At 46.0% G+C, this 23,758-nt stretch overlaps 1 protein-coding gene across 2 annotated transcripts in view; it reads left to right on the top strand.

Annotated features, from left to right (window-relative positions):
- Positions 1-21,703, top strand: part of LOC149361549 (somatomedin-B and thrombospondin type-1 domain-containing protein-like) — a 31,326-nt gene extending 9,623 nt beyond the window's left edge. For both annotated transcript variants that reach the window (XM_089572714.1, XM_089572715.1), the window contains exons 3-5: positions 6,034-6,228; positions 12,057-12,186; positions 19,115-21,703. In XM_089572714.1, coding sequence (XP_089428840.1) covers positions 6,034-6,228; positions 12,057-12,186; positions 19,115-19,388 — 599 coding nt within the window. In that variant the 3' untranslated portion in view covers positions 19,389-21,703. The remainder of the gene's footprint in view (positions 1-6,033; positions 6,229-12,056; positions 12,187-19,114) is intronic.
- The last annotated feature ends 2,055 nt before the right edge of the window (positions 21,704-23,758 follow it).

The raw sequence follows: 23,758 nt of genomic DNA, 5'->3' as shown, positions 1-23,758 counted from the left end.
CGCCTGGCTTTTTTGTCTAGATTTTCGTTTCAGGTTGAGATGCTTTACTGCCTACCAACAGCGTTTCTCTTTCCGAAGTTTTCTTGCTTTCTTAAAGCTACTTGATTTAACAAAGCTGGCAAATGAACTCAAAGTGTTATTATCTTCTGCTCACAGAGTGGTCAGCGCCTTCTGAGGCTCTCCCACTATTTCCAGGCGCATGTGATGGTCGTTGTACCATGAAACTGCCGCTTGCATTAAGGCAATTTCGAACACACCTACCTTTGAAATGCGCGAACCTATACTCCAGTGTTAAGTAGTTTGACTTCATTTTTCATTTCTTGTGTGACCTTCACACCGTATCCGCAAATATAAAAGCACGAACTGCATTCAACAGATATAAGTTCGTAGCCTGCACTTTGTGCCCTATTATTGTTCTTTTTCTTTATATGCTTGTTTGGTCTGGTTAGTTCCACGTGCAAGAATATGCGCGAAAAAATAAAAGCAACACAAAAGAAAGAGCCAAGATATGGTACCGCTATGAGCGATAGCGACATTTCGTTACATGTTCTAGCGTTCTCTTTAGGGTCGTCGCCCGCGCAGCAAGGTTGAGTTAAAGCCAGAAAAGCAGGAAGCGCCTAGTTATCTTCGTCATACCCAGCTGTTTTAGGGCGAGATAATGCAGCCTGCGCAATAAACGCTGCCACTTTGTCAAGTCTTGCGTTGAGATGTGCGTCCTTCTCGTATTGCTCGGCTTGAATTGCATAACCAGAGGACCGCAGCAGACTCAGCTCGCTGGGAGGACATTTATCTGCGCACCCTTTTCGTGGGGGGTATATCTTACCGTTGTATCGCCAGAGCGGTTACCACAAGGACTCTAATGCAAGGACGTTGATTAGCATAGAAGGCATTAACCAGCGGCTCGGCATCTCCGGTTGCAAGACCTAGTTTTTTTCGTCTTGTGTCCTAGGCTTCGAAGCATCTGATGCTTCATTAAAGTAACTTTGAGAAACATCATTCGAATTATCTGTAAAGCAGCTAATTTTTATGGTCTAGTCTTTTTCGATGAGAAACAAAATTCAGCCCGTTTACTCTCGCTGCCAAGTGATTTACTGTGGGCAGCCCCGACAAAATTAATTACAAATGATGTCAATACTGCCGCTCTCCGCTCCTCTAATATATTTTTGTTTTGGTTTCTTGGAATGTAACGTCCCAAAGCGACTCAAGCTACGAAGGACGCCGTCGTGGAGAGCTCCGCATAATTTCGACCACCTGGGTTCTTTAACGTGCACTGAAATCGCACAGTACACGGGCCTCTAGCATTTCACCTCCATCTAATTGCGACCGCCGCGGCCGTGGTCGCACCCGCTTATTTCGGGTCCCTCAAATACAGCGTGTTTCACCCAAGACTTTACACACTCTTTAAAAGTAGGCTTGGTGATTTAGAAGATCGCTTTTTTTTTTGACATAGCACTGTCAGCGGTGTCGCACATCAGAATACATTGGTGTATTCTGATGTGTCTGTATTGCTAGATCAGTAGCAAGAACGTGGTTGTGACCTTGTACAACGCCTTTTGCTCGGGGACCGAAAGGCAGGACATAACAGTACGGCGTTGTAAATGATCTTCACTGCTGGTGCAGTACTGCGGTTTGTTGTCAGATCCCAACATAGCTCGCGCCAATGCACAGTGCGTGATGGGACGCCCATCTCCCCTGTCGTTATGGCGGAAGGAGCTGCCGGAGGTGGAAGACACCAGCTATAGAAACAAATGAGAGTTTTTGGCTCTCCAATGCTCTTCAATCCGCTTTCATGCTGTTATGAAATCGCCAGGGCCTAGGGATTATGGTTGATCCATCCAGCCTTCAATGGAGGGGGGAGAGAAATTATTACCTTTCACCCCTTCCCCTCTTCACTCGGTGCGAGTTTCGGGTATTCACACTAAATAGGATAGCTACCACGCCGTTTCTTTTTGTATGACAGCCTGTTTTTATTCATCGATTTCAGATTATAAGCTGTGCTCAATCACTAGTCCTCTTCCCTGTATAAGCACAAAGAAAATGAGTGTTCCGCCGTCAAACTAAACCGTGTTTCTCAAGCCTGTGAATCAGCAAAAAGGCGAACGGCTTGCCAAGCTTTCTTGCAACATAAAGGGTCTTCAACTTACGGAAGCTTTTCCTAGAACAGATGAAATCAAGGCGAAACGTACTAAGGACCTTCTATACCAAGAGGCCTATGTTGACACCCAAGACGAGAACCCTCCAATTTATCCCATCTTCGCAACCTGCACGAAATACAGGTTCGGCTACCAGCCAGGGGGCGTTCCTGTTTAAGCAATGACAGCTTTTCGTTCCGCAAGGTCGACGAAGAGATTACGGAGCATGTCATGGACATGACCTGCACCGGACAACTTCGTGCCTCAAGCCGAGCGGACAACGAGACTCGGGAATTCGCGAAGCCGTGCGCTGTCATTAGACGGCGTGGCGGGGCAGCGTCGCCTGGCACGGGCGTGGGGGCCAGAGTTCACTGACTGCTGGCGTCGAGGGCTTCAAGGCCAGATACTCGGCGGGGGCGAGAGGGGGGGGGGGGGGGGTGGCATCTTCAGCTGTTGGCGTCATAACGGGAGCCCTTTGCGGGACCCGGCTGATGCCTCTGTTGCTACAGCGGCGCGGGTCGGGCGAGAAATGCGCCCATCGCGTGTCTGGCTCGGCTCCAGCTATATATATTGCGAGGAGGGGCAGGGAGGGAGCGCGCGGATGCTGTCGCCCCTGGGGTGCCAGAAGGGTTCAACGGCTGATGACCTCTTGGTTCTCTTACGGCAGCTCGTCTGTGCTCGTGTTCTCTGCTGGGGCATGGCAGCGCAGAAATAAAAGGACACGCTTAAACACGCGCTACTTTGCGGTACTTGTGGTTCTCATGTTAGTGCACGCTGTCGCACCATCTGCAGCTTCTTCCCCGCTCTCTCAAATCGACCGGCCGCTGGCGGTGTTGCTACTCGCTCGCTCATGCTTTCCGCAGTCCGCTGCTTGTAACGCTAGACACAAATGCCTTAGAACAAAACGCTCATTACGTGTGTTTTTCACTCCTTTATTACACTATGAGGGTTGTCAAAACAATGCCGTAGCAGCAGTAACATTATTCCTTACCAAGCTGTCGTCTTCCTTATACTTGCTTCTTTGTTTATCAATGGCGTTAGATTGGGGTCGGTCTTGGTCAATCATGCTTAAAGTGTCTCGCGTCTGAGATCGTGTACGAGCTACTGTGAGTGGCAAGCTACAACCCCTAAATATTTTTACCTGCATCAAGAGGTACACAAGGTTTTTTAACGTCCGTAGTGCACCAAATACGTAGGCCGCATACGAGTAATAACAGCTGTAACACAAAAATAGGGTAAGCGAGCTTCGTAGACTTTGTAGGAAGCAGAAAAGATTCCTGTCGTCGGCCATTCGTATTTCACAACTGCCACATGCCAGTGATCTTTTTTCTTGGCATTTTAAAAATAATGAAGACTGAAAGCGATGTCCGCAAGAGATCATAGAAATATTGAAGAAGTTTACTTGCGCCGTTGAAGTAAGATGAGAGACGGGCTAGTACGTAGAACGAGTTAGTTAGACACTACGTAGGTCCCGCCTGAGGAGGCCGAGAGAAAACGTCCTTACTGTAAACTCAGGAAACAATTTCTCTTCCGTCATGATTACTACTAACTGACTCCAGCAGTTCCAAGCTCACGTCATTCAACACTGTACACTGGAGACAGTGTTCATCGCTGTGAAAAAGTGAATACAGTAGATTTAGTGAGGGTGATGAAACTTAGGCTCATCTTTAAAAGAACAAAACCATCCAAAGCGCCAAGGGTTCTTAATTTATGGCGCCGAAAAGAAAAGCGACAGCGATTGTGCCAGCGGCTTTACCGTGGGAATGCTTCGCGTACACACGTGTCCCGAATGTGCGCGTTCTTTTCACTGGCTCCAATATGAATGGAGTTCTTTGTGCGGCCGGTTCATCCTGGGATGAAGGCTTTCCTCCGGAAGTGCAGTTCGCGCGGCGAAGTGCTTTCGTTAGCGAGAGTACTAACTTTGAATGCGGCCTACTTATGCCAGCCAACCTCATGTCTTTTTATTTTTTTGTTGTCCTCCTACTGCGCCTTCACAAAGAGTGCACTGCAGGAATGTGCAACAGTGCGTACTGCAAGTATATTCGGATTGGTTGTCCTTGCCATCGTCATCATTATTAGAGGGTTTATGGGGTTTAACGTCCCAAAGCGACTAAGGCTATGAGAGACGCCGTAGTGAAGGGCTCCGGAAATTTCGACCACCTGGGGTTCTTTAACGTGCACTGACATCGCACAGTACACGGATCTCTAGAATTTCTCCTCCAAAGAAATTCTAGCCGCCGCGGCCGGGATCGAACCAGCTTCTTTTGGGTCAACAGCCGAGCACCATAACCGCTGAGCCACCGCGGTGGCGTGCATCATTATTATAAGCCAGGTCGCTAACAGTGATACCTTTCTAACCTAGTTCCGCGCTCATCCCTGTAGCTGCCTCTATTTACTACAGAATCATGAGAGCACCAGACCCTTCCCTATACTTATACCCTCAATCCACCCGGCATACCATTATCATCATGCGCGCTCCCTATCGTCATATCTTGCGAAAATTGGAAGCTGTAAATTTTTCATTTTTTTTCGCATAACATATCTGATTGCAACCGCCTTGCAGCTTTGTCACACTTTGCGTTGCACTAAGAAATTCTTTTGTCCCACATCTGTATTGTTATCGAGTTCTGCGTATTTGTTTTTGCTGCATTTACTTATATGTGCCTGCCCAGCTTGGGCTCTGTTGCGGTCTCGCGTGTGCGCTAAATAAAAAAAATTAAATAGAAAAATATAGAACTAGGAGCTTTCATGTCCACATTATTAAAGACCAAAATGTGATAGCATTTGGAAGTTGGCCCACCACAGAAAAATAGATTAAGCTTGATTAGTAGGGATTGGTGCATGGATTAAGGTGCATTATCAGGTTGGGTTGGCATAAAAATGGAAGCTACTGGGACATCCTGTTCGCCAGATTTTCCAATTTGTCGGTGATAAATAAGGATGCCGCGACACCCTCGACCGATCGGCGAATTTCGTTACAGAGAAACCAAGTGGTTTTTCGAACGACAACTTAGTTATCGCAGTAAAGATTAAATTACTCGACTGATCTAAATGTCTTGAACCCAAACCAGCGCTCGAACACGGCCACTTTCCTAGCGCTTCCCTGCTGTCTCCCTCCCCTCACGGCCCGTGTGTTGTGCGATGTCAGTGCACGTTAAGGAACCCCAGGTGGTCGGAATTTCCGGAGCCCTCCACTACGGCGTCCCTCATAGCCTGAGTCGTTTCGGGACGTTGAACCCCCATAAACCAGCCTCTGGAATTCGATCCCGCGACTTGGAGTCAGCAGTCGGGCGCCAGACCCACTCAGCCATTGCGCAGAGAAAGCGGAGTAGACCGTGCTCCGAACCGAAGCCTTGAACGCGAACACGGGCCGAGAGCAAAATGCTCGTGTAAAGAGTTGGATGCAGATAAAATTTACTATTTGAGAAGGAAAAACTTTACTAATTAAACCATCTTCGGAAGTTATCCGTTACCCGGAGACTGGTGACGAGGGGATCTCGGGAGCGACTTTGTGGCCACCCATAATCGTTTGAAGGAGCTTAGTAAGCAGCCGATGAGGCTGTCATAAGCCGGCCATACAAGGCAGCGAATACGTTGCATGCATATTCTTACAGACCCTAAGGCCCTCTAGCACTAGTACTGGGAGTTTCCACTGATCTCCGAGACGTCCCGGTGTTCAAAAACGGCCGAATCACCGTCGATTTTCAGAAGAGCCTAAAAATGAAATGCGACTAGACGGCTGGTGGAGAAATGCGACCGCGTAGTTCAATATAGCGAGAACGAATAATTAAAAGAGCAGATTTGTAGAACGTAGTGGGAATTGTTTTGCAGGGTGACAATAATCGCCACCCCGAGGAAAAGGCAATGCTTGCGATTATAGAGCTTCTTGTTTGTCCCGCAGTGCTTGACTGCCGCATGTCCGAGTGGGGAGCGTGGTCCGAGTGCGACGCCGACTGCGGTCCGGGCGGCATGGGCCGCGAGCGCACCATCCTGGAGCAGCCGCGCAACGGAGGCCTAGCCTGCGGCGAGCTCCGCCAGAGGCGCGGCTGCTACGGACACCGGTGCAACGGCAAGCCGCAGGACAAGATCCACCGAGGTATACAACGCACAACAGCTGAGGCGCCAACGAGTCCCGCTCAATGGGCACCAGTGCTGGATGTTTAGCAGCCTTCTACATATTTATGCTGCTTGCATTAGTGCAATGGAAACAAGACCACGGAAAATGAGCTTACAGGACGAGCACTGGCTAGAAAATGAGAATTTCAGCATTTATAAGCGCCGGGTAAAAACTCACTTTCGAGACTGTACTTGCCCTGTTCTCCTCTTTTATTTTGTGTCCTCCTTTTTCCTCTACGTTTTAATGAAGTAGGAACTAACTCGCCCAAAGAGAAGTTTTACCCAAGCGCAGACAGAACACTTACTCTGACGTGGTAGGTTTCTGAACTTGATCAAAAAGAACTTTACTGCCCAAATTGCTCGAATACGAATTCTTTTAAGTAACTCGTTTTTCAAATCACTAAAATTCATGCAAGAAGTGAGTGTTTAGTGCTACGTGCGTTTTGAAATCAGCTAAGTGATACTGCCTGGTTTGGTTCCAGTCCGAAGTTACATCCGCGTTTACGGTCCAACAAAAGCCAAGCTACGTACGAAATTCGCGCTTCTCATCATTATCTTGGTACATGAACAGTCACGCAACGCCGCTCTGTTGTCTAAGTCCCAGATTTTATGAAAGTCAGGAACCGCAAAAAAATTTCTTTCATTAACATAATGTGCTCCCATCTCAGTTTGTGTTTCTGGTATGCAGAAGCCGTAAGCCGCTTAGCTGCACATATATTTTTTTTATTTGTGTCTTCTAGCACCAATATAAGAAGGAATGTGAGTCAGGTCTTGTCAGTTCTAAGAGTGTAATCGATCCGTATGACCTCTGAAGCTACTCTCGTAGTCATGCGACGCTATGCGCGTGATAAAGAACGAGGCTTGCATAAAGCACCAAAGCATTTACGTGAGGAAACCTACAACTACATTGAAATTAGCAACACTTGAGAATGAGAGCTTGCTGCCTGGCGTAAGGAATAGAAAACCAAAACGACCAGAAGTTCAGACACGAAGCTTGAGTCTGGATAGAGAGCTAGAGTAGAGCTAGAGAGATTCGATGAAACTACGTTTTATTCGAAAGCGAAGTTCCGTAGACGTACCCTATCAAATGAAGAGGAAAGAAACTGAACTGGATGAGACATCTTGAGCGAAGGGTAGGTAACCAATAGTTCATAAGCAATATGTATTCAAGGGCGACAGAGAATCATATGTATGTTGGGGAAAGGGAAGAGATAGGGCAGTTTTGGGCATAGGCCGGCCGCGATCACTGCAAACCAATTTATCCTGCAGTTGGCGTAAAAGGGCTATGATGATGATGAATATTGCGCGTATTATAGGCAAAAATTCATTTTGAAGCGTGTACCTCCTGGGTAATTTATAATGTATTCAAACGTCATACCCATAAAATCTGGACAACCGCATTTTTCAACGGAAAATTCTGTACAAACGCTGTTTTTTTTACATGTCGAAAGATTCCACTTTAACGATCAATATATCCGCACATATCTCCAAGGCAAGATTTCCGTGCTTTGATATTCAATATTCTAGGTATCGTCGAAAAACATCTCTATTAGTCTTCTATGACAGTTTTAACTACTCGATGTGAGGGATGGACAAGCTTAAGAGGAAAGACTTGATACGCATCGGAATAATAGACCATTACCTTCAATATTTGCCCAAGAGTATCTTAAAAAATTCCACAGCCGCGTCGCAGTTCGAATTCATGTGTAAGAATCCTTGACTTCTGCTCTTCAGCGACTCTTTTTAGACAGACGAGAGCCTCCCCTTTAGGAAAGCACGCTCTCGTTTTTTCAGTGCGCGCTTGCAAATTGCAAGCTGTTCTTAGCAAGCAGACGAGTCGCGAAGAACTATTGCTCTAAATCTAAAGGAGCTAACTAATAAACGTTGGTTCTTTACCAGTGCTTTCCAAGTTCATTTCTTCCTTCTTTTATTTCACTTCACACTGCTACTCTCGCAAAGTTTTCGCAATGAACGAATTGCTGCAACCCAGTTTGATACCTCCGAAATACAACAAGTTGCATAACAGCGGGAGGCAGATCTCCTCTTGGTTGGTTTCCATTTTTGGGATGAATTCGCCGTGTGCTTTGAATGCTTAGAAGAGGCGTGCACCATTTCCTGTGCTTCCAGTTTTGATTTCTGTGCAAGGCCAGACAAGTCTGGTGTGCTTCCTGCCACGTAGTTGCGTTCATTACGCGCACTTCCGGCGAACAAATAACCTTGAAAAGAGCAGAAGTAATGTCAATTTTAGACACGTTGGCAGGCAAGCCTATACAATGTGATTGCTAGTAGTATGACAGAGGCAAAAAAAAAGAAAAATAATAAAGCACCACCCAACACTGACCGTTATGTAAATGCGTGCGCCACACGGCGACGAAGGCATAGAGGAAGCGGTGAGGGATCACGACGAGTATTAAAAACTGCCCCCCCCCCCCCTCAGAAGCAGCTTTGTCATTTTTGTCTCTTCCTGACATATTCGGCAGATCCCTAGATTGGCACTCCAAGTCGCCTGCCATCACCCCCGTCCTAAACTAATGCCGCCAACTGAATCAACACTCCCCCCCCCCCCTCTCCTTCCGTCCCCTTCTCCTCGTCTCCGTGTGCTGCAAGTCCCTCTCTCCCCACTGCTATGCCCTACGTCACATCAGTCATCGCCGGTTTTGCAATCTCCCCGAACCCCAGACGCGGAAGAGGGCGAAAACAAAACACTCAGCAACGCTCCCGCGATATGACGTCTCAGGGACCCCGCGCGAAGCCCAACTGCTGCTATGACGCAGCCTCCCTGTCGGGGTGCGCGTGTCACGGGCGCGGCAGCCGGCGCCGCGGTCGCGTCTTCGCTGCGGCGCCTGCTTCACGTCTTCCGCGGCGTGGTAGCTGTCCTGGAACGCGCAGGCGGATCGCGTCGGTGGAGATCAATGCCCTCCTCTTGGGCGCAAGAAACTGCAGCGTCAAGTGCTGAACGCGAAGCCATGGGTGCCGTGACGCTGGAAAATGTTCATAGTTTGCGTGACGAAAGCTGAGTTCTGGCACGTCTGCCTGCTACGTAAGGCCCATAAACGTAATTCATCGACAGGAGCCAAAAAACGCGCCTACCCTTGCTTTAGGTGCCACCAAGTGGGTGATGGGTGGGGAGAGCGAGTCATTGGGTGCTATAAGAACAAACTTTTTTATTATTGCGACAGCGTGCCTTTTTTGCATTCTGAAGTATTCGATGCATATTGGTGCGCGCCGGATTCTCGGCTGGAGTCCTGCAAGGTCCTGTGCTTGGCACCCAGCACATGTGTCCGACATCAGGCGGCGTCACGTAGAGAAGAAAGCTTCATTTACTTTTTACCACGGAGGAAGCAAAACAAAGGAGAGGCGTGACGTCACTCTCCGCAGACCCACCCCTAGCGGGGAATTAGCGCGGGATATGCGGTCGCGCTATCTGCAAGCTGCAGCTCTCTCCTCCTACCCCGTGCCTCTGCGCTTCCCGTAGCGCCAACGCTCCGTGCCCGCCGGTCTCCACGCTGTCCCTTCGTTACAATGACACCGTTGCTATTAGCCCCGTAAGTAGCCTTCGAAATGGCACCTGACTTCCAGCATTCCCTTCACAATGCATCTGGAATACATTGGGCCTCTGCTCATATTTCCTTCCTCCAGGAGCAGCTGTGTCCACACAGCAGCCACTTCTTGTGCAGCTTCAGGTCTGCCAGCTATCCTCCCGGGGGAAGAGGGTGTCGCCCGCAGCTTCATTTAGAGACGGCTGAGAACTTCCCACACTACACGTTTACACCCTCAAAAAACAGTCCTGAACATTCTTCGATGACAGTCTAGCGGAGTCTAGGAACCCACTGCCAGCAGAAGATAAAATAATTAACCAGGAGTGAAAACAAGGAACGCGCTATCGTGCCGCGTTATGATTATGCAGGCACTTAGCGGTAGTGTTCAGACCTGCTTCAGCTGTGCTTTAATTAATGTGCCAGATGATTTAACAATGGGGTTAGCGATGTGCGGTTGGAATTGTGGCGAATGAGGCGCCAAATGCTGGCAAGTGTGGCAACGAAGTAAAACTAACATAAGGCAAAGATATTCAGAAGAAGGGCTTTGAAACCGAGGAAAGTGCCGGGCGATGTCGCCATTATCTTTTAGGGTTTTGTTGGTCATTGAAAGTAATCAAGAGAAAAATTATTTAGTTAGGAGATCATTTTTCAGAAAACTGATGCAAAGACAACCGCATAGCGCCGCCAGGAAGTGTACCACGGGCGCCGCATGTCGCGTGTGCTTCTGTTTCAACTCAGCAAAGGCGGCGGCAAATTATATTAAATGACCTCATACTATCCGTGTGATTTACAGGCTAAACTTCACAGTGTTCGCCAGTGTCACACACGATCATAAGGACGTGTCTGGTATGACACGTGGAATCTATAGTCGAGGGTAGAAAATGGCAGCTGTGGGAGAACCTTGTAATGCTACCTATGACTTGACAGCTTGCATTCGTGAGAAGCCATAGGCGCAGGTATCTCGTGGCCGCCTTTTTCTTGCCTTTCTCCTACCTCTTATGACCACTTAATTTTCTTCTTTGGACATGCTTAGTTGGAAATATGTGTTCTGCATCATGGGTCCAACACCCAATATTTTTTTTTATAATTCTGATATATCTCGTCCTTTCCACAGCTGTTCCTCACAATATCTTTTAACCATTTCATTTCAGCCTGCTGTTTTCTTAAGTCACGTTTGATTTTTTAAATTTTTTATGCAATTTGTTTTTGCTATGCTATGTGTTATGTGTATTATTTTATGAGTTTAATGATGTAATTACTGTAGTAAACATTGCCGCTGCTAAGGTGTTAATTCTCAATTATCAAATTATCTGAAGATAACTGTGTTTGCATGCCCCCCTTGCCCTATATCCGTATTTGTTTTGCCTGCAGGCACTACGTTTAAATCGCCGTCCCCACTAAAATGGGTAGTCTAAATAATTAATTTAATAAAAATCACTAAATAAGTAATATTACCGTTCGCCTCTGCCTCTCTTGGATACAAATACTTTTGGCATCTTCAAACTGTAACAGCCTTCAAGTAATGCACTATTCTTGCCTGTAGTCGAGACAGACATTATTCTAAAGCGCTTTCTCAATTTTTCGCAAGCAGTTCTTACTAAAGGAGCGAACAATGCATAACTCGAAATGCATATTCCTTTAATCCACACAGAAACCTCGTCAAAGCCGGGTATCTCAGGAAATCTAGTACTTCCGTGAAGTTGCAGCATCTCGAACGTTCTCGGAGAGAAATTTCTAAAATTGGGGAATTGTGAGATGCTGTCATGGCAATATTGAAAATAATGGTCCATTCTTCTGATGTGCAGCAAAATCTTTCTTTTAAAGTTTTTTTCATAGATTTCTTCCTACAGCTCTTTTTTGACGATAACAAAAACGTTAACAGAAAAAAAGATTGCAAGACTTCCGTCAGATGATCTGCCGATATATTTAGTGCTGTAGGGAAGTCGTACTTTAAATTATAAAACTGCGTTCATAAAGTTCTTCCCACCCAAAAATGCTTTTGTCCACAGTTGTTAGTTAAATTAGGCCATTCGGTGATATCCGGCCAGTCGATCGAGTTTATGCGCGCTGAAAACGTGGAAAAGTGGTGGCGCTGAGCAAATTTTCACAGAACTGATGTCCTGTCGTAAACAGGCATACGATTAGGAAGCATCGAGATACAGGACGGGCTACCCCTGTATAATGCGATGAATTCCACTTCTTGTAGTCGCGCCTTTATTAACCCACGTACGTAGTTCGTGACAGTGCGTTTCGTGTTCTGCCCTTTCAGAAACGGCGCTTTTGCTCCCGGTGACCTTTTCCCAAGTACGTTCTATGAACGAGTCGTACGACATCCGCCAAAACCTCAAGTTCCTGCCGAGGAGTGAGCTGAGCAAGGAAAACAACAGCACTGTGAGACCGTAAGTGAACCCCCAGAGTGTTCCTTTCACGTCATTCACTGAAACAACCGTGACAGCATAGCCGTTAGCAGCGCGGTTTCTACGGTAAATGATCACTGACGACAAATAGAGCTTAGCTGCAATCGATATGGTACCGCGTTTCAATAAAGAGAGACTGTTCTTCCCGAAAACGAGCGTTTGATAGCAGAGAAAATACTAACACGCGAAAGTGTCGCCATCACCGGAAGATTTCGCAAGTAAAATGTTTGCATCGGCGCCGATTTTTCTCGAGTATCCCAAAGGCTGCGTTACCTCAAGTGATTGACAGCCGCCCCTTTCAGTAAGAGAATCAGGAGCCCTTCCAGCATGGTCCCAAGCATGGTGGTCCGGTGTTTCAGTTGACCGACGGATAGATTTTAAAATCAAATTTTATCGCCAATAAATGCGTCTTTCCGTGACTTTTCAGGAGGAAAACGGCGCAAAAAAACGTGGACAAAAGAGACAAACACGACAGGACCGGTGGCAACTTGCAACTGAATTTTATTTCGCACCAAACCCGCCTGTATGTAAGCCAACACGCCGTAACATCCGTGTAATCACGCACAAGCGTGTTGGCTTACATAAAGACGGGTTTCGTGCGAAATAATATTCAGTTGCAAGTTGGCGCCGGTCCTGTCGTGTTTGTCTCTTTTGTCCACGTTTTTTTTTGCGCCGTTTTCCTCCTGAATCATGAACCAACTAGCCCAAACTAGAGTTCTTCCGTGTCTTTTGTTGTGTCTATCTCTAATTTGTATATTTTTCACTTGGATCGCGGCTGCTGCTGGGCGACACCTTATTAGCCTATTTGTGGCTTTTGTGCGCACGTATAAGTATGTCAATTTTAAATAAAATTCATATTTATAATAACAAATATGTGTGGGCTTGGTGTAATAGCACCAAGACCTTAGTCTAGTTCCTGGGCACCGAGAATACGGACTGATTAATATTATTACTATTATTACGGAAAAGAGTTAGATAATCCATTTTTACGAACAACAATAATTGGACAGAGTTGTCCACAGTTTCTCTTTAAAGATTCCCTGAGGGCCAATTTAAGTTTGCCTGTGTCGATAGATTGCTAGCGTTGTAATAAGAAAGATGCTATCTTCACTCAAAACGGAACTTTTATGAGCTATGAAAGTTGACGAATCGAAATACAGGTGTCGCCACTACCGGGCGATTTCGCAAGTAAACTGCGGTGAGCGAAGACGCTTTTAAACGCGGATCAATGAGGCTACGCTTCGCCGCCATTCACTACTAAACGGTGATCACGGAGTCGTTTTTGGTCCTGATTTCGCAAGTTAGCATAGAATAGCTAGGAAATTTGTAGTTCAATCTTCTCTGCAATAATTGCGTTTTTTTTCTGTAGGACAAAGAACACCCAGAAAGAGCAATTGAATAATTTTTAGCGAGAACAAATATTTATTGGAGATGTCCTGGATGGTCCCTTAAAAGTGCAGTGAAGAGGAATCTGAACTCGTCTTTTTGCCGCGGGAACTCAATCTACACGTTCCGAGCATTCTTAGAAACTTCGATTTATTGCCCTGTGTGGCCGATTTCCTTAATTATATCGAATTAAAGTCCGGCTGCCGCCTTTTTTCTTTGAATTCTCCCTCGGACTGTGGGCGGAGTAGACCAACGCGGGGAGTGCCTTTCACCCAGTCCCATGGCGGCTTGCCGCTCTGCCATCGGCGGAGTAATACGTAGTAGTCCGTAGAAAAAAATAGTCCGCGCGTATTTTTATTTCTGCGGGCTTATTTTGCGGTTATATTATCTGCAAATGATACTATTTATTCACGGAAGCCTAAAAAACAAAATGAAGTGAAAGCAAAGCCTCCACGGAGCTGGCTGAAGGGCACTCCACGCGTTGGTCGACTCCGCCCACCGTACGAGGGAGAATTAAAAAAAAAAGGGCGGGAGCCGGACGTTAATTCGGTTTAATTAGGAAAATCGGCCACACAGGGCAATAAGTCGCAGTTTCTAAGAATGCTAGGAACGTGTAGATCGAGTTCCCGCGGCAAAAAGACGAGTTCAGATTCCTCTTCACTGCACCTTTAATTGTGGGCAGGGCAGCTGGGTGCATATTGCTCCCCGAAGAAATATGTGCATTCCGGCAGTCACTGCGCTTGTGTTTTGTCTAAGTTTCTAGCTTTCTTAGGATGGCAAGGCAAAGCACCGTGGCGAATAAACTTCCTCCATCTACGAATTCAAAATAATGTGTCCCCGCACTGCGGTGGTCGAAACATCGGCCCTAGCATTACGCAGCGTTACGAAGTTCTTAGTCTGGCAGATACTTAGCATAGCTTTTTGTGGCAACGCGTAAATGTCCCCGTACTGGCGGTGGTGCCTCAGGCGGCTCGGTGGCCCACACTTGCGAGATGAGATGAAATGTGCTCTTCAGGGGAGCACTACTATGAATGACACTTTGCTCGGAGTACCACCGACACTGAGAAAGATGTGGTCCTTGTCACAGGTCAATTTATTATTGCAAATTGAATAACATCAACAAGGGCTGCGCCTCGAGAAGGGCAAAATGTGCAGTTAGAAGACTTGGAGAAGTGCAGTTACGGAGAGTAAGGCAGCACGAGATGGTGCGCTAAAAGAAATCGCCCTTAACTATTAATCTCATGTTACAAGTGGTACTTTATCCCACGTTATAAATCTAATGTTAGAAACCGAAATGGGTTCTGATTTTTAAATATTGCACGTATGAGTCCTAATTTTAACGTAACAGGTTATTGTCCTGAGGGACCATCAGCCCATTTCAATCCTTTTTGCTGTTTTCAAACTACTTACATGAATGAGCTTTTCACGTCAAGTTCAGCAACCATTTAACAATTGCAATATAACCGTGAAAATGGAATATGCATATAAATTTGGAAATTGGCGGATTTCGTAGTCACTTTAAAGCATCTAACAATGAAAACTTCACAGCATAGACTGAACAAAAAAACGTTGTTGACTCACTGAAAGCATTTGATTCCGTGGGCAATTGTGTTCCTCTCGCTAAACAAAACAAGTGCGATGTTTGTGGAATCACCTCCTTATTAATCAAAACCCACATCACAATAATGAAAACTAAGACAGTAGAGTCAACTAAAGAAAATGCCCAAGGTTAGAAATTCACCAACGCATAACGCATAAAACAGACGCCTTGAAGTTTGTTACTTGTTGCATATATTAATATTATTCTTTCTTCTATTTTCGTTTCCCCCGAAGCAATGTCAATGAACGAGACAAAAATGTTCTTACTCGATTCCTAAACTTCAACTAAATGTAATATAAATTTTTATCATGTTGTTAATATAGTATATGTTGCAGCCTAACACAAATATGAAAATATTTAATATATTCTCAGCAGAAAAGCCATTCATATTTAACGTAAATATCAACTTTCAAGGCACTGGGATCGAATTGGTCGGCAGTCACAAATTTTTACACTTTTGGATTCCATAAAATTCATCTTGGACCCAGAGGAATGCTGCAAGGCTAGCTGGAGACATCAGTAAAACCATCTGCCACTGTTGTGTAGGCTGATATTATAGCCAAAGTTCGTTTATCCCGCTATGATCAAAATATTTCTTTTATTACATGCCTTTCAACTGGAAACTCGTCTTTTCTACAATGACGCAGTGATCCACTGAAAACAAGAGTTACAATGAACTGGTCTCACTGCACTCAGCCGTATTATGGCCATTTGAAAACACCTCCGCTGTGGCTCAGTGGTTATAAGGTGCTCGGCTAATGAGCCGGACGGAGTACCCGGGTTCGAACCCGACCGCGGCGGCTGCCTGTCGATGGGGGCGAAACGCAAAAAGGCGCCCGTGTGCTGTCCGATGTCAGTGCACGTTGAAGATCCTCAGATGGTCGAAATTATTGCGGAGCCCTCCACTACGGCACTTCTTACGTCCTTTCTTCTTTCACTCCCTTCCTTTCCTTACGGCGCTGTTCGGGTGTAAACCGAGATACCTGAGACAGTTATTGCGCCATTTCCTTTCCTCAAAAGCCAATTTCGGTTCATTTCATGCTAGAAAACTATAGCGGTCACTAACAGTTTTTACCTGCAAGCGCTCTTTTCTCGCAGGCTTGCATATTAAATCAAGTAATCTGTATTACTGAAAGTTCCATTGTAGGATAGATTAAGAGAGAGACTTAAAGCAACTGTTCTTCATAGGCTCCTACCCAAAAGCCGTGAAAACTTCGGGGTCAGCGCCTAATAGGCACTGAATATTGAACAGCAAATATTTATTAACCTTTTGAATAAAGTGCGCCAGCTAATCATTTTACAAAAATCAACTGTCGAAAAATCTCGCATATTGCTTTGGTTAAACGTTTAGTTCTTTTAGCGCACTTTTGTTTTGTTTAGTTAAGTTTATTGTGGTTTAACGTCCTAAAACGACTCAGGCTATGAGGCACTCCGTAGTCAAGTGCTCCGGAAATTCCGACCGCCTGGGGTTCTTTAATGCCCACTGACAGCGCACAGTATACTGGCCTCTAGAATTTGCCTCCACAGAAATTCGGCCACCGCGGTGTTTGTGCGTTAACATTAGTTGCTATCCCGATTAGAGCATTAATTTAACTACCCTCTTTTAGGTTTTGAAACTGCCTTTTTTATTGGCTTATGTTGCGAAATTTGTTGTTGCGCTGATTTTTGGTTCATTGTTTTTATTACTGGTTACTTCATTATGAGTATTACATACTATTCGATTCGTTTATAATTTATGTTATCTTTTGATATTGTCGCACTTTATTCGTGCATTATGCACATACACTTTTTCATTTTGGTCGGCAAGCTATTCATTTGCGATTCATTTACTGTCTTCAGTTGCTTAGGGAACAATAGGATTGAGCGCCCAAGTTTATTTTGCAGCAAGAATCCTCGGTTACGGCATGATCCATTAATATTTAGTGCGGCTTCCCATACAGCTCTACTGACTGTGGGATCGTCATCACCCGAGTGACGGTGTGCTAATTAGGTGGCACTTCGCCCACATATCGCGGGTTCGGGCCGGAGCAAGCTGAGGGCACTGCCAGCGTTTGGTGCGCGCCTGCGCTCTCGCTCCGAAGGAAGGAAGGCGCAGTTATTCGAAAGCACAAGTGTTTATTACACAGTAAGCTGCATTACATAACACTGCACTAATCCCCAGACCTCGGTGCAACCAATAGCCCCGCCGCAGCACCCGAAAGCGGGCCCGCGGAGCCGCGCGCGCAAAGCAAAGACTATACATACGCGCGTGACAGCACAGCTAGGGGCGATCGCATGTCGCGCGGCCAACCAAAGGTTTAAATCGCGCGCAACGCAGCACGAGGAAGGATGGGGTATACGCGGAGCACATCTTGACGACGCAGGTCGCACATCGATGGCTCATCGCGCGTCGTCACCGGCAATGGCCGGCGATGACGGAAAACAAGCAAAATCAGGCCCTCCCGAATCCGGAGCGCGTCGGCGCCGCACAGGCGGGCTACACGACTCCGGAGGTTCGGGCCTGGACTCAGGCATACATACTAGATGCGCACGTTAAAGCACCCGCGCTCTTGGGCCCCCCGGCAAATGCCGAGGCACCCGGGAGCCAAACTCTACGCACCTTTCTGCTGCCCTAGTCGGTGGCGATCTCCCCGTTCATTTCCCGCTCGGGACCTCTCGCCGAAACAACGCCCCCACCTGTCACTCGGAGTGACCCAATGGGGACGCGAGGTCGAAGCGGGAAGAACGGAAGGGAGGGTGATTTACTGCGGTCCTCGAAAGAGCTTCCCTTGCAAGGGGCGACAAGCAGCGCGGCTGCCCATATTCCGCTCGCAGACACCCCACGGGGGGTCTCTCTAACGAAGGAAACGGCAGAAGCGGGCGCACACTCGGGTAGCCCAAGAAGCTCAATCCCCACATGACATAGGAACGAATAAATTAAATCGCACCCATTACAAAAGGGGGGGCAAGTACTAGGAGTCCTAATTATTGTGAATGCGTGGGTCAGCCCTGGCCTGTGCGATGTCGAACGTTAGGCGCCATTTCACCGCACTCCAGACCGGCCACAACCGCGTATTTGTTTATTTATGTATTTATTTATTTGAAAATACTGCAGCCCTATTCTAGGGGCTATAGCAGGAGTGGGTACATAAAATGTGGAACAATTCCACGCATAGAAGGGTACATTACAAGCATCACAAATATAAATGCTGAAAACAACAAAATACAATGCTACGACTCAATTGCAGACGCAAAATCAGAGATTGATAAAGCACGAATGTTATCATGCAAAGAATTACAACTCTCCACAGTGCGCGGAAAAAAACTGTATTTAAAGACGTTAGTGCGGGCAACCAATGGTTGGATATCAAGATCGTGATGGCTCCTGCAGATGGTTTAGAAAACGAGATATGCTTACCCTCTGAAAGGCAATTAGCAGAATGGACTATTGAGTGAAGAAGTTTTAAGGACTCAGTTTTTCGGCGGGATGCGAGCGGGCTTAAGTTTAGGGAAGACATCGCAGATGAGGGTGAAAAATTAAAGTCGTAGCGGCGGAAAATATATCTGACAGCTTTTCGTTGTACAGATTCTATTTGATCAATTTCACATTGCTTATGTGGATACCAAACATTAAAAGCGCATTCAAGAATAGGGCGAATTAAAGTTTTGCCCATGAGCAATGTGGCTTCTTTAGGAGCATCCCGTACTGTGCGCCGCAAGTGACCTACATTTTTAAGGGCTTTAGCTGTGATGTAATCGTTGTGTTTTGACCATGTCATATTGTAAGAAAAAACGACGCCAAGATATTTATATTCATGTACCCTTTGCAGTGATGCATAGTCGTAATTAGAAGGTGATAGGCGGTTGGTGAAAGACATGACAACTGTTTTGCTGAAATTCGAGGAAGCAGTCACAAGAAGCTATAGCGTTGGCTCGTTCACGCAGGTATGTGGTGCTGTTCGAGGTGACCAAGTCTCGCAAGGCGTGCGAGTCGCTCGAGTCGTTCAGCTCGCTGCGCGAAGGCCAGCGCCTGTGCGTCGCCTGCGAGGTGACCGCCATGCGCAAGCATCTGGGCCACCGCTGCACGGGCCACGGGCTCGAGGACCGCACGTCGCGGTTCGCCGCCCTCGGCCACCTGCACTGCCACGGCCGCTGGCAGCGAATGGAGCGAGCCGACCGCTGTCCCCAGGGTCGCCAGCCGGATTTCATTTTCGTCTAGTCACCCGCTGCTCCAGTCACCCCCAACCCCGGCACGGACGGGGTCCTCACTCTTGATACTCTCACAGTCCCGTGTTCAGCACCTGCCTGCTGCCTGCCGTTGTTCGGAGGCCTGCAACCATGGCATTTGACTGTTTCAGGGTGGTGCACTGTGCCAGACCAAAGTGACAACGTGGATGCCTGTGGCAAGCGTCGTGCAGCGGATTTTGGCACGGTGCTGGTGGATACCATCTGAACGTGCACCTCAGTTCAGCAACGTAATATTGTAAAACGAGTAGGTCCGTACAGTGCATCACCGCTGACCATCGCTAGTATATCTTGCCGTGCAACTCTGCTTGTCGCGGGCTCTTTACTCAGCTGTTGAGTGCCGATCACCTCTATTTAACAACCGCTGCTAGATCCGCCTTTTTTGCTGACTTTTTTTTTCTTTCTCGCTTAGATAAGAGAGTGTTTCGTTCCTTGTTGTTCATTACCATGTTGCTCGTGATAAAATCTAGCCATTGATATGGCATAAAGAAACACCTTTGGCATCCTTGGCTGATTACATCTGCTGATTTTCTAAACGACTCCACCCTTCGCCCCGCTCAAAGTGCTCAAAGCGACCGATTTCGAAGTTAGCGCATCGACCCTTAAATTCTTCTCTGGAAAGCAAAACATGGAAAGCCTTACGATGCAAATTGAATAACTTTTAACTCGCGTCAAGAGCTTCATTGTTAGTGAGGAACCACATGACTTTATGAGCGGCAATTTCTTGTCCGGAACAAGCATTTGCATGCTTGGACATTTCCTTACTAAGAGAAACATATTATATCATTGCCTTTGTGTCAGCCTATCAGCGATAAACCCTCTGGGCAAGAGGCGCATTTTTATTTTATTAGGCCAAATATGATTACTAAACACAGAACCAATCATGCCTGGCATATTAAAGAAAATATCCCAGTCATGACTGTGCCGCCCATTCACCCCCTTTCAATTAAAACAGGCTTTGCAAAAAGGTCGAAAGCCGACTGCCGCTGATAATCGGCTATTCCTATAACCTCTCCTCACATGTAATCTCTCCTCACTGTCACCTTTGCTCCTCATACCGGGCCATTCTCAGTCATCGTGGTCTCAAAGCTAGTGGGGCATGAATGAGTAATTTAAGTCCAGCGCGAGGACACAGATTCTGGCACCTTGCCTAACGCACAGTGTGAGCTGAGCGTCCAGGCAACTTCTCATGTCTCGTGACCGGAAGCGGCCGCATCCGTGCGGCAAAATCGACCCTTCCAGGGCCAGAAATTTTTTATTGTTGTTCGGGTAGTACTTAAGACTATCTTGTAGCTCCCCTCGCAACTATTTTGCATCGAAAATCTCCATCTGTAGCAGACCTCTTGCTTTCAATTGCGTCATCGTTCAATGCTTTAGATAAGCGCGAGAATGTGGAAGAAAGTAGCAAAGGTAATACGTCTACTCAAACGCACATTTTCGCTTTATCTTTCGAACACTTTAACATTCTACACGACCTGCTTAATCCTCTTTCAACTAATAAGGCCTGTTCTCACGTCCCCTGGGTCGCGATCAAAAAGAAAGTCAAAATCACCGGGTTACAATACATCAACAGATATATTTTTGTCTTGAAGAGTATCATAAAAAGTGTGCATTTACGAAGTCATCTTTAAAAAGGCCAATAATTTCAGAAAACGCTATTGTTTTTCTGTTCTTCAATGTTATAATTTTGCACGAGGTTTCATTACATCCAAATAATGCATGTCTTGCTTCCACGAATTTACTTACTTGCTCTTACATATTATCAACGGAAGCTCCACGCATTTTTACCTTTTTTTACTAGTACCCAATTTATCCAGTTGCAAAAGTATATCAAAAGAGAGCACGGAGAATTTAAGCAGAAAGAAATCAGTTTCATACTTGCGACATTCTGGTAACCCGAATACACGTGAGAAATAGTGTGTGGTAGGCGCTATAGTACTCATAATCAGGTTTTTCTTTTCGGCATTACGTATTCAGCAGAAAATGACTAGACCAGAGCCTGCCACTCCTACGTTTCGCCGTGCCCTGGGCAGATGTTTCACTGCCACTACTTTTTACAAGCTACAATGGGGTTTCACTTCCCTAAAAAACCGCATTTTCTTTCACGGCTAATTCACGGCACTGCGTTGAATCCACTCAAAGCGTCAACATTGTGAGCCCAAAATGGCAGCTGAATCATGTCTACACAAAAAGTGATGTTATCAACGGCAACATCGCATTGATTTATTTGTATTATTTGCGAGCTTCATCTAGGTATGGCAATGCAATAAAAGCCTGTCATATTTTCAATCGCTGATGTATTAATACAAGATGTCTATACATATCGGTCTATCTTCTCCACATATGCAAGAACGGCCTAGTGAACTGTGCCATATCTTTCGTCAACAAACGGTAGTTCTGATCTTCTGTGCAATCCACTGCAAGCTAGTCCAGAAAATGACGTAGTGCAATTATATATGACATTGACTGCATAGTTAAGACGATCATACAAATATCAGGCCTTATGCGTTGGTGGAACAAACATGTACTCAATTCACATCAATTCTTTATATTCACATCAATTCACATCAATTCTTTAGAGGAGGAGACAGGTCTAAAAACCGCGACAACGGCTTGACGTAGGTCCAGGCTCCCGACATGTTGGCATTCACAGAGGTACAGTCGCGGGTAAAAAAGATTAGCACACGTGACGGAACACCAGAGCGCCGGAATGACAATGCGTGGCGCTGCGGGTGGCGAAGAGGCTGATAACGAGAGTGCCGGGCCGTTCCCATTCTACAGTATTAGGGGGGGTTCAGCGGACTGCCACGGGCAGCAAAATTACTGGCTAAAAGCAGCGCTATGAGCTATTGTTCCCGCGAGTTCCTTTTGCCAACCATCGCGGACATAAAAAAACGGTAATAAAAAGAAGCCATCTTTGCTCATGATAACCGAGCCAAAATAAATGCCGCAAGCGCAGTCATGTAGGGTCGGCACTTCAACGCTCGGGCGGTGCATGCTTGATAAAGCTTACTTCCTGCCGTCCCCCCCTCTGCTGCAAACATGGAAATGGCCCGTTAGGCAGGTCTGCGTACCGCAGCGCCGCGTGGTGAGATATACGAATTGTGATCGCCAATGATCTGTGCTAATATTTTTCGCTCGCGACTGTACGGCCATCGGGATCATTACTTCGCAGGTTACAAGAGTACAAGAAAGGCAGACACGTGTGACAATAATAGAGCATACAGTAATTATTAAAATTAACTACCGTAAAATAAAATGAACTAAAGAACAAAAATTTCAAACATTCAACAAAACGTGCACATCAAGGAATAATACACACACCATGTATGCATATGTGATAAAAGCAATTTAACTTCAGAATTGGATTTACATAACAGATTAAAGGATGCTTCATCAAACCGATTTAGTGAAGAAGGGAGGGTGTAGGGTAATGATTGCTTACAAAAGTCCACCCGTGGGGTGGGAAGTTCAATGTTTCGCCGTGTCGTGTATGACGAATGGACTCGTTCTTTTTGAGCTGGACGAGTTGCGCAAGGTAATTATTACTAGATTTCACAAAAGACTTGTAGCATTGGAATAATCTGTGATGATACATTTCAAAGATAGGAAAAATGTCATAGCACAAAAATAAGCGATGAGAAGCATAACGGTAGGGAACATGGGCTATGCATCATAAGGCTCTTTTTTAGAGCAAGTGCAGATTTGTCAAACATTTGACACCTGTTTCAACCCAAACAAGGACTCAGCATTGCAGTAAAGAAGACAAAAATGAGCTATACACGCATTATTTTAAGTTTTCTTCCGGTAAAATACATTTTAATCTAGATATGACACGAACTGCTGATGCTACTTTAGAACAAAGATACTCTATCTGTTTATTCCATGTTAAGTGCATTGAAAAGATAACACCAAGGATTTTTGCCGAGTCAACTATTTCTATGATGTATGTGCCCAGGCATATATTCGGTAGCCGAGAAATGCTTTTTCCTTTCGGCAAGTATAACACTATCTTGGTTTGATTTGAATTTTATTGGGGCGGTTGGCGTTAGCCCATGCGTTAATATCGGCCAAAGCTTTGTTAGCTTTAGATTCAATGTCCGTTTCGGAACTACCGGTGATGATGGCCGTCGCATATTCTGCATATGATACAAAGTACGTTGGTGATGCAGTGTACTATATCATATATATATATAGAAAATAAAAGCGGCCCTAGTATGCTTCCCTGCGGGACCCCAGAGCTAAGAGTTAGTATAGATGATTTAGATTGATTTACTTGCATGTACTGCGTCCTGTGCATCAGGTACGATTCAACAGGAGCATACGCTTTTCCGAGAAAACCAT

Source organism: Amblyomma mixtum, chromosome 2, assembly GCF_055824585.1.
Source record: "Amblyomma mixtum isolate Tamu chromosome 2, ASM5582458v1, whole genome shotgun sequence".
In the NCBI taxonomy this organism is placed as follows: domain Eukaryota; kingdom Metazoa; phylum Arthropoda; class Arachnida; order Ixodida; family Ixodidae; genus Amblyomma; species Amblyomma mixtum.
This window is presented reverse-complemented; position numbering and strand designations above follow the sequence as displayed.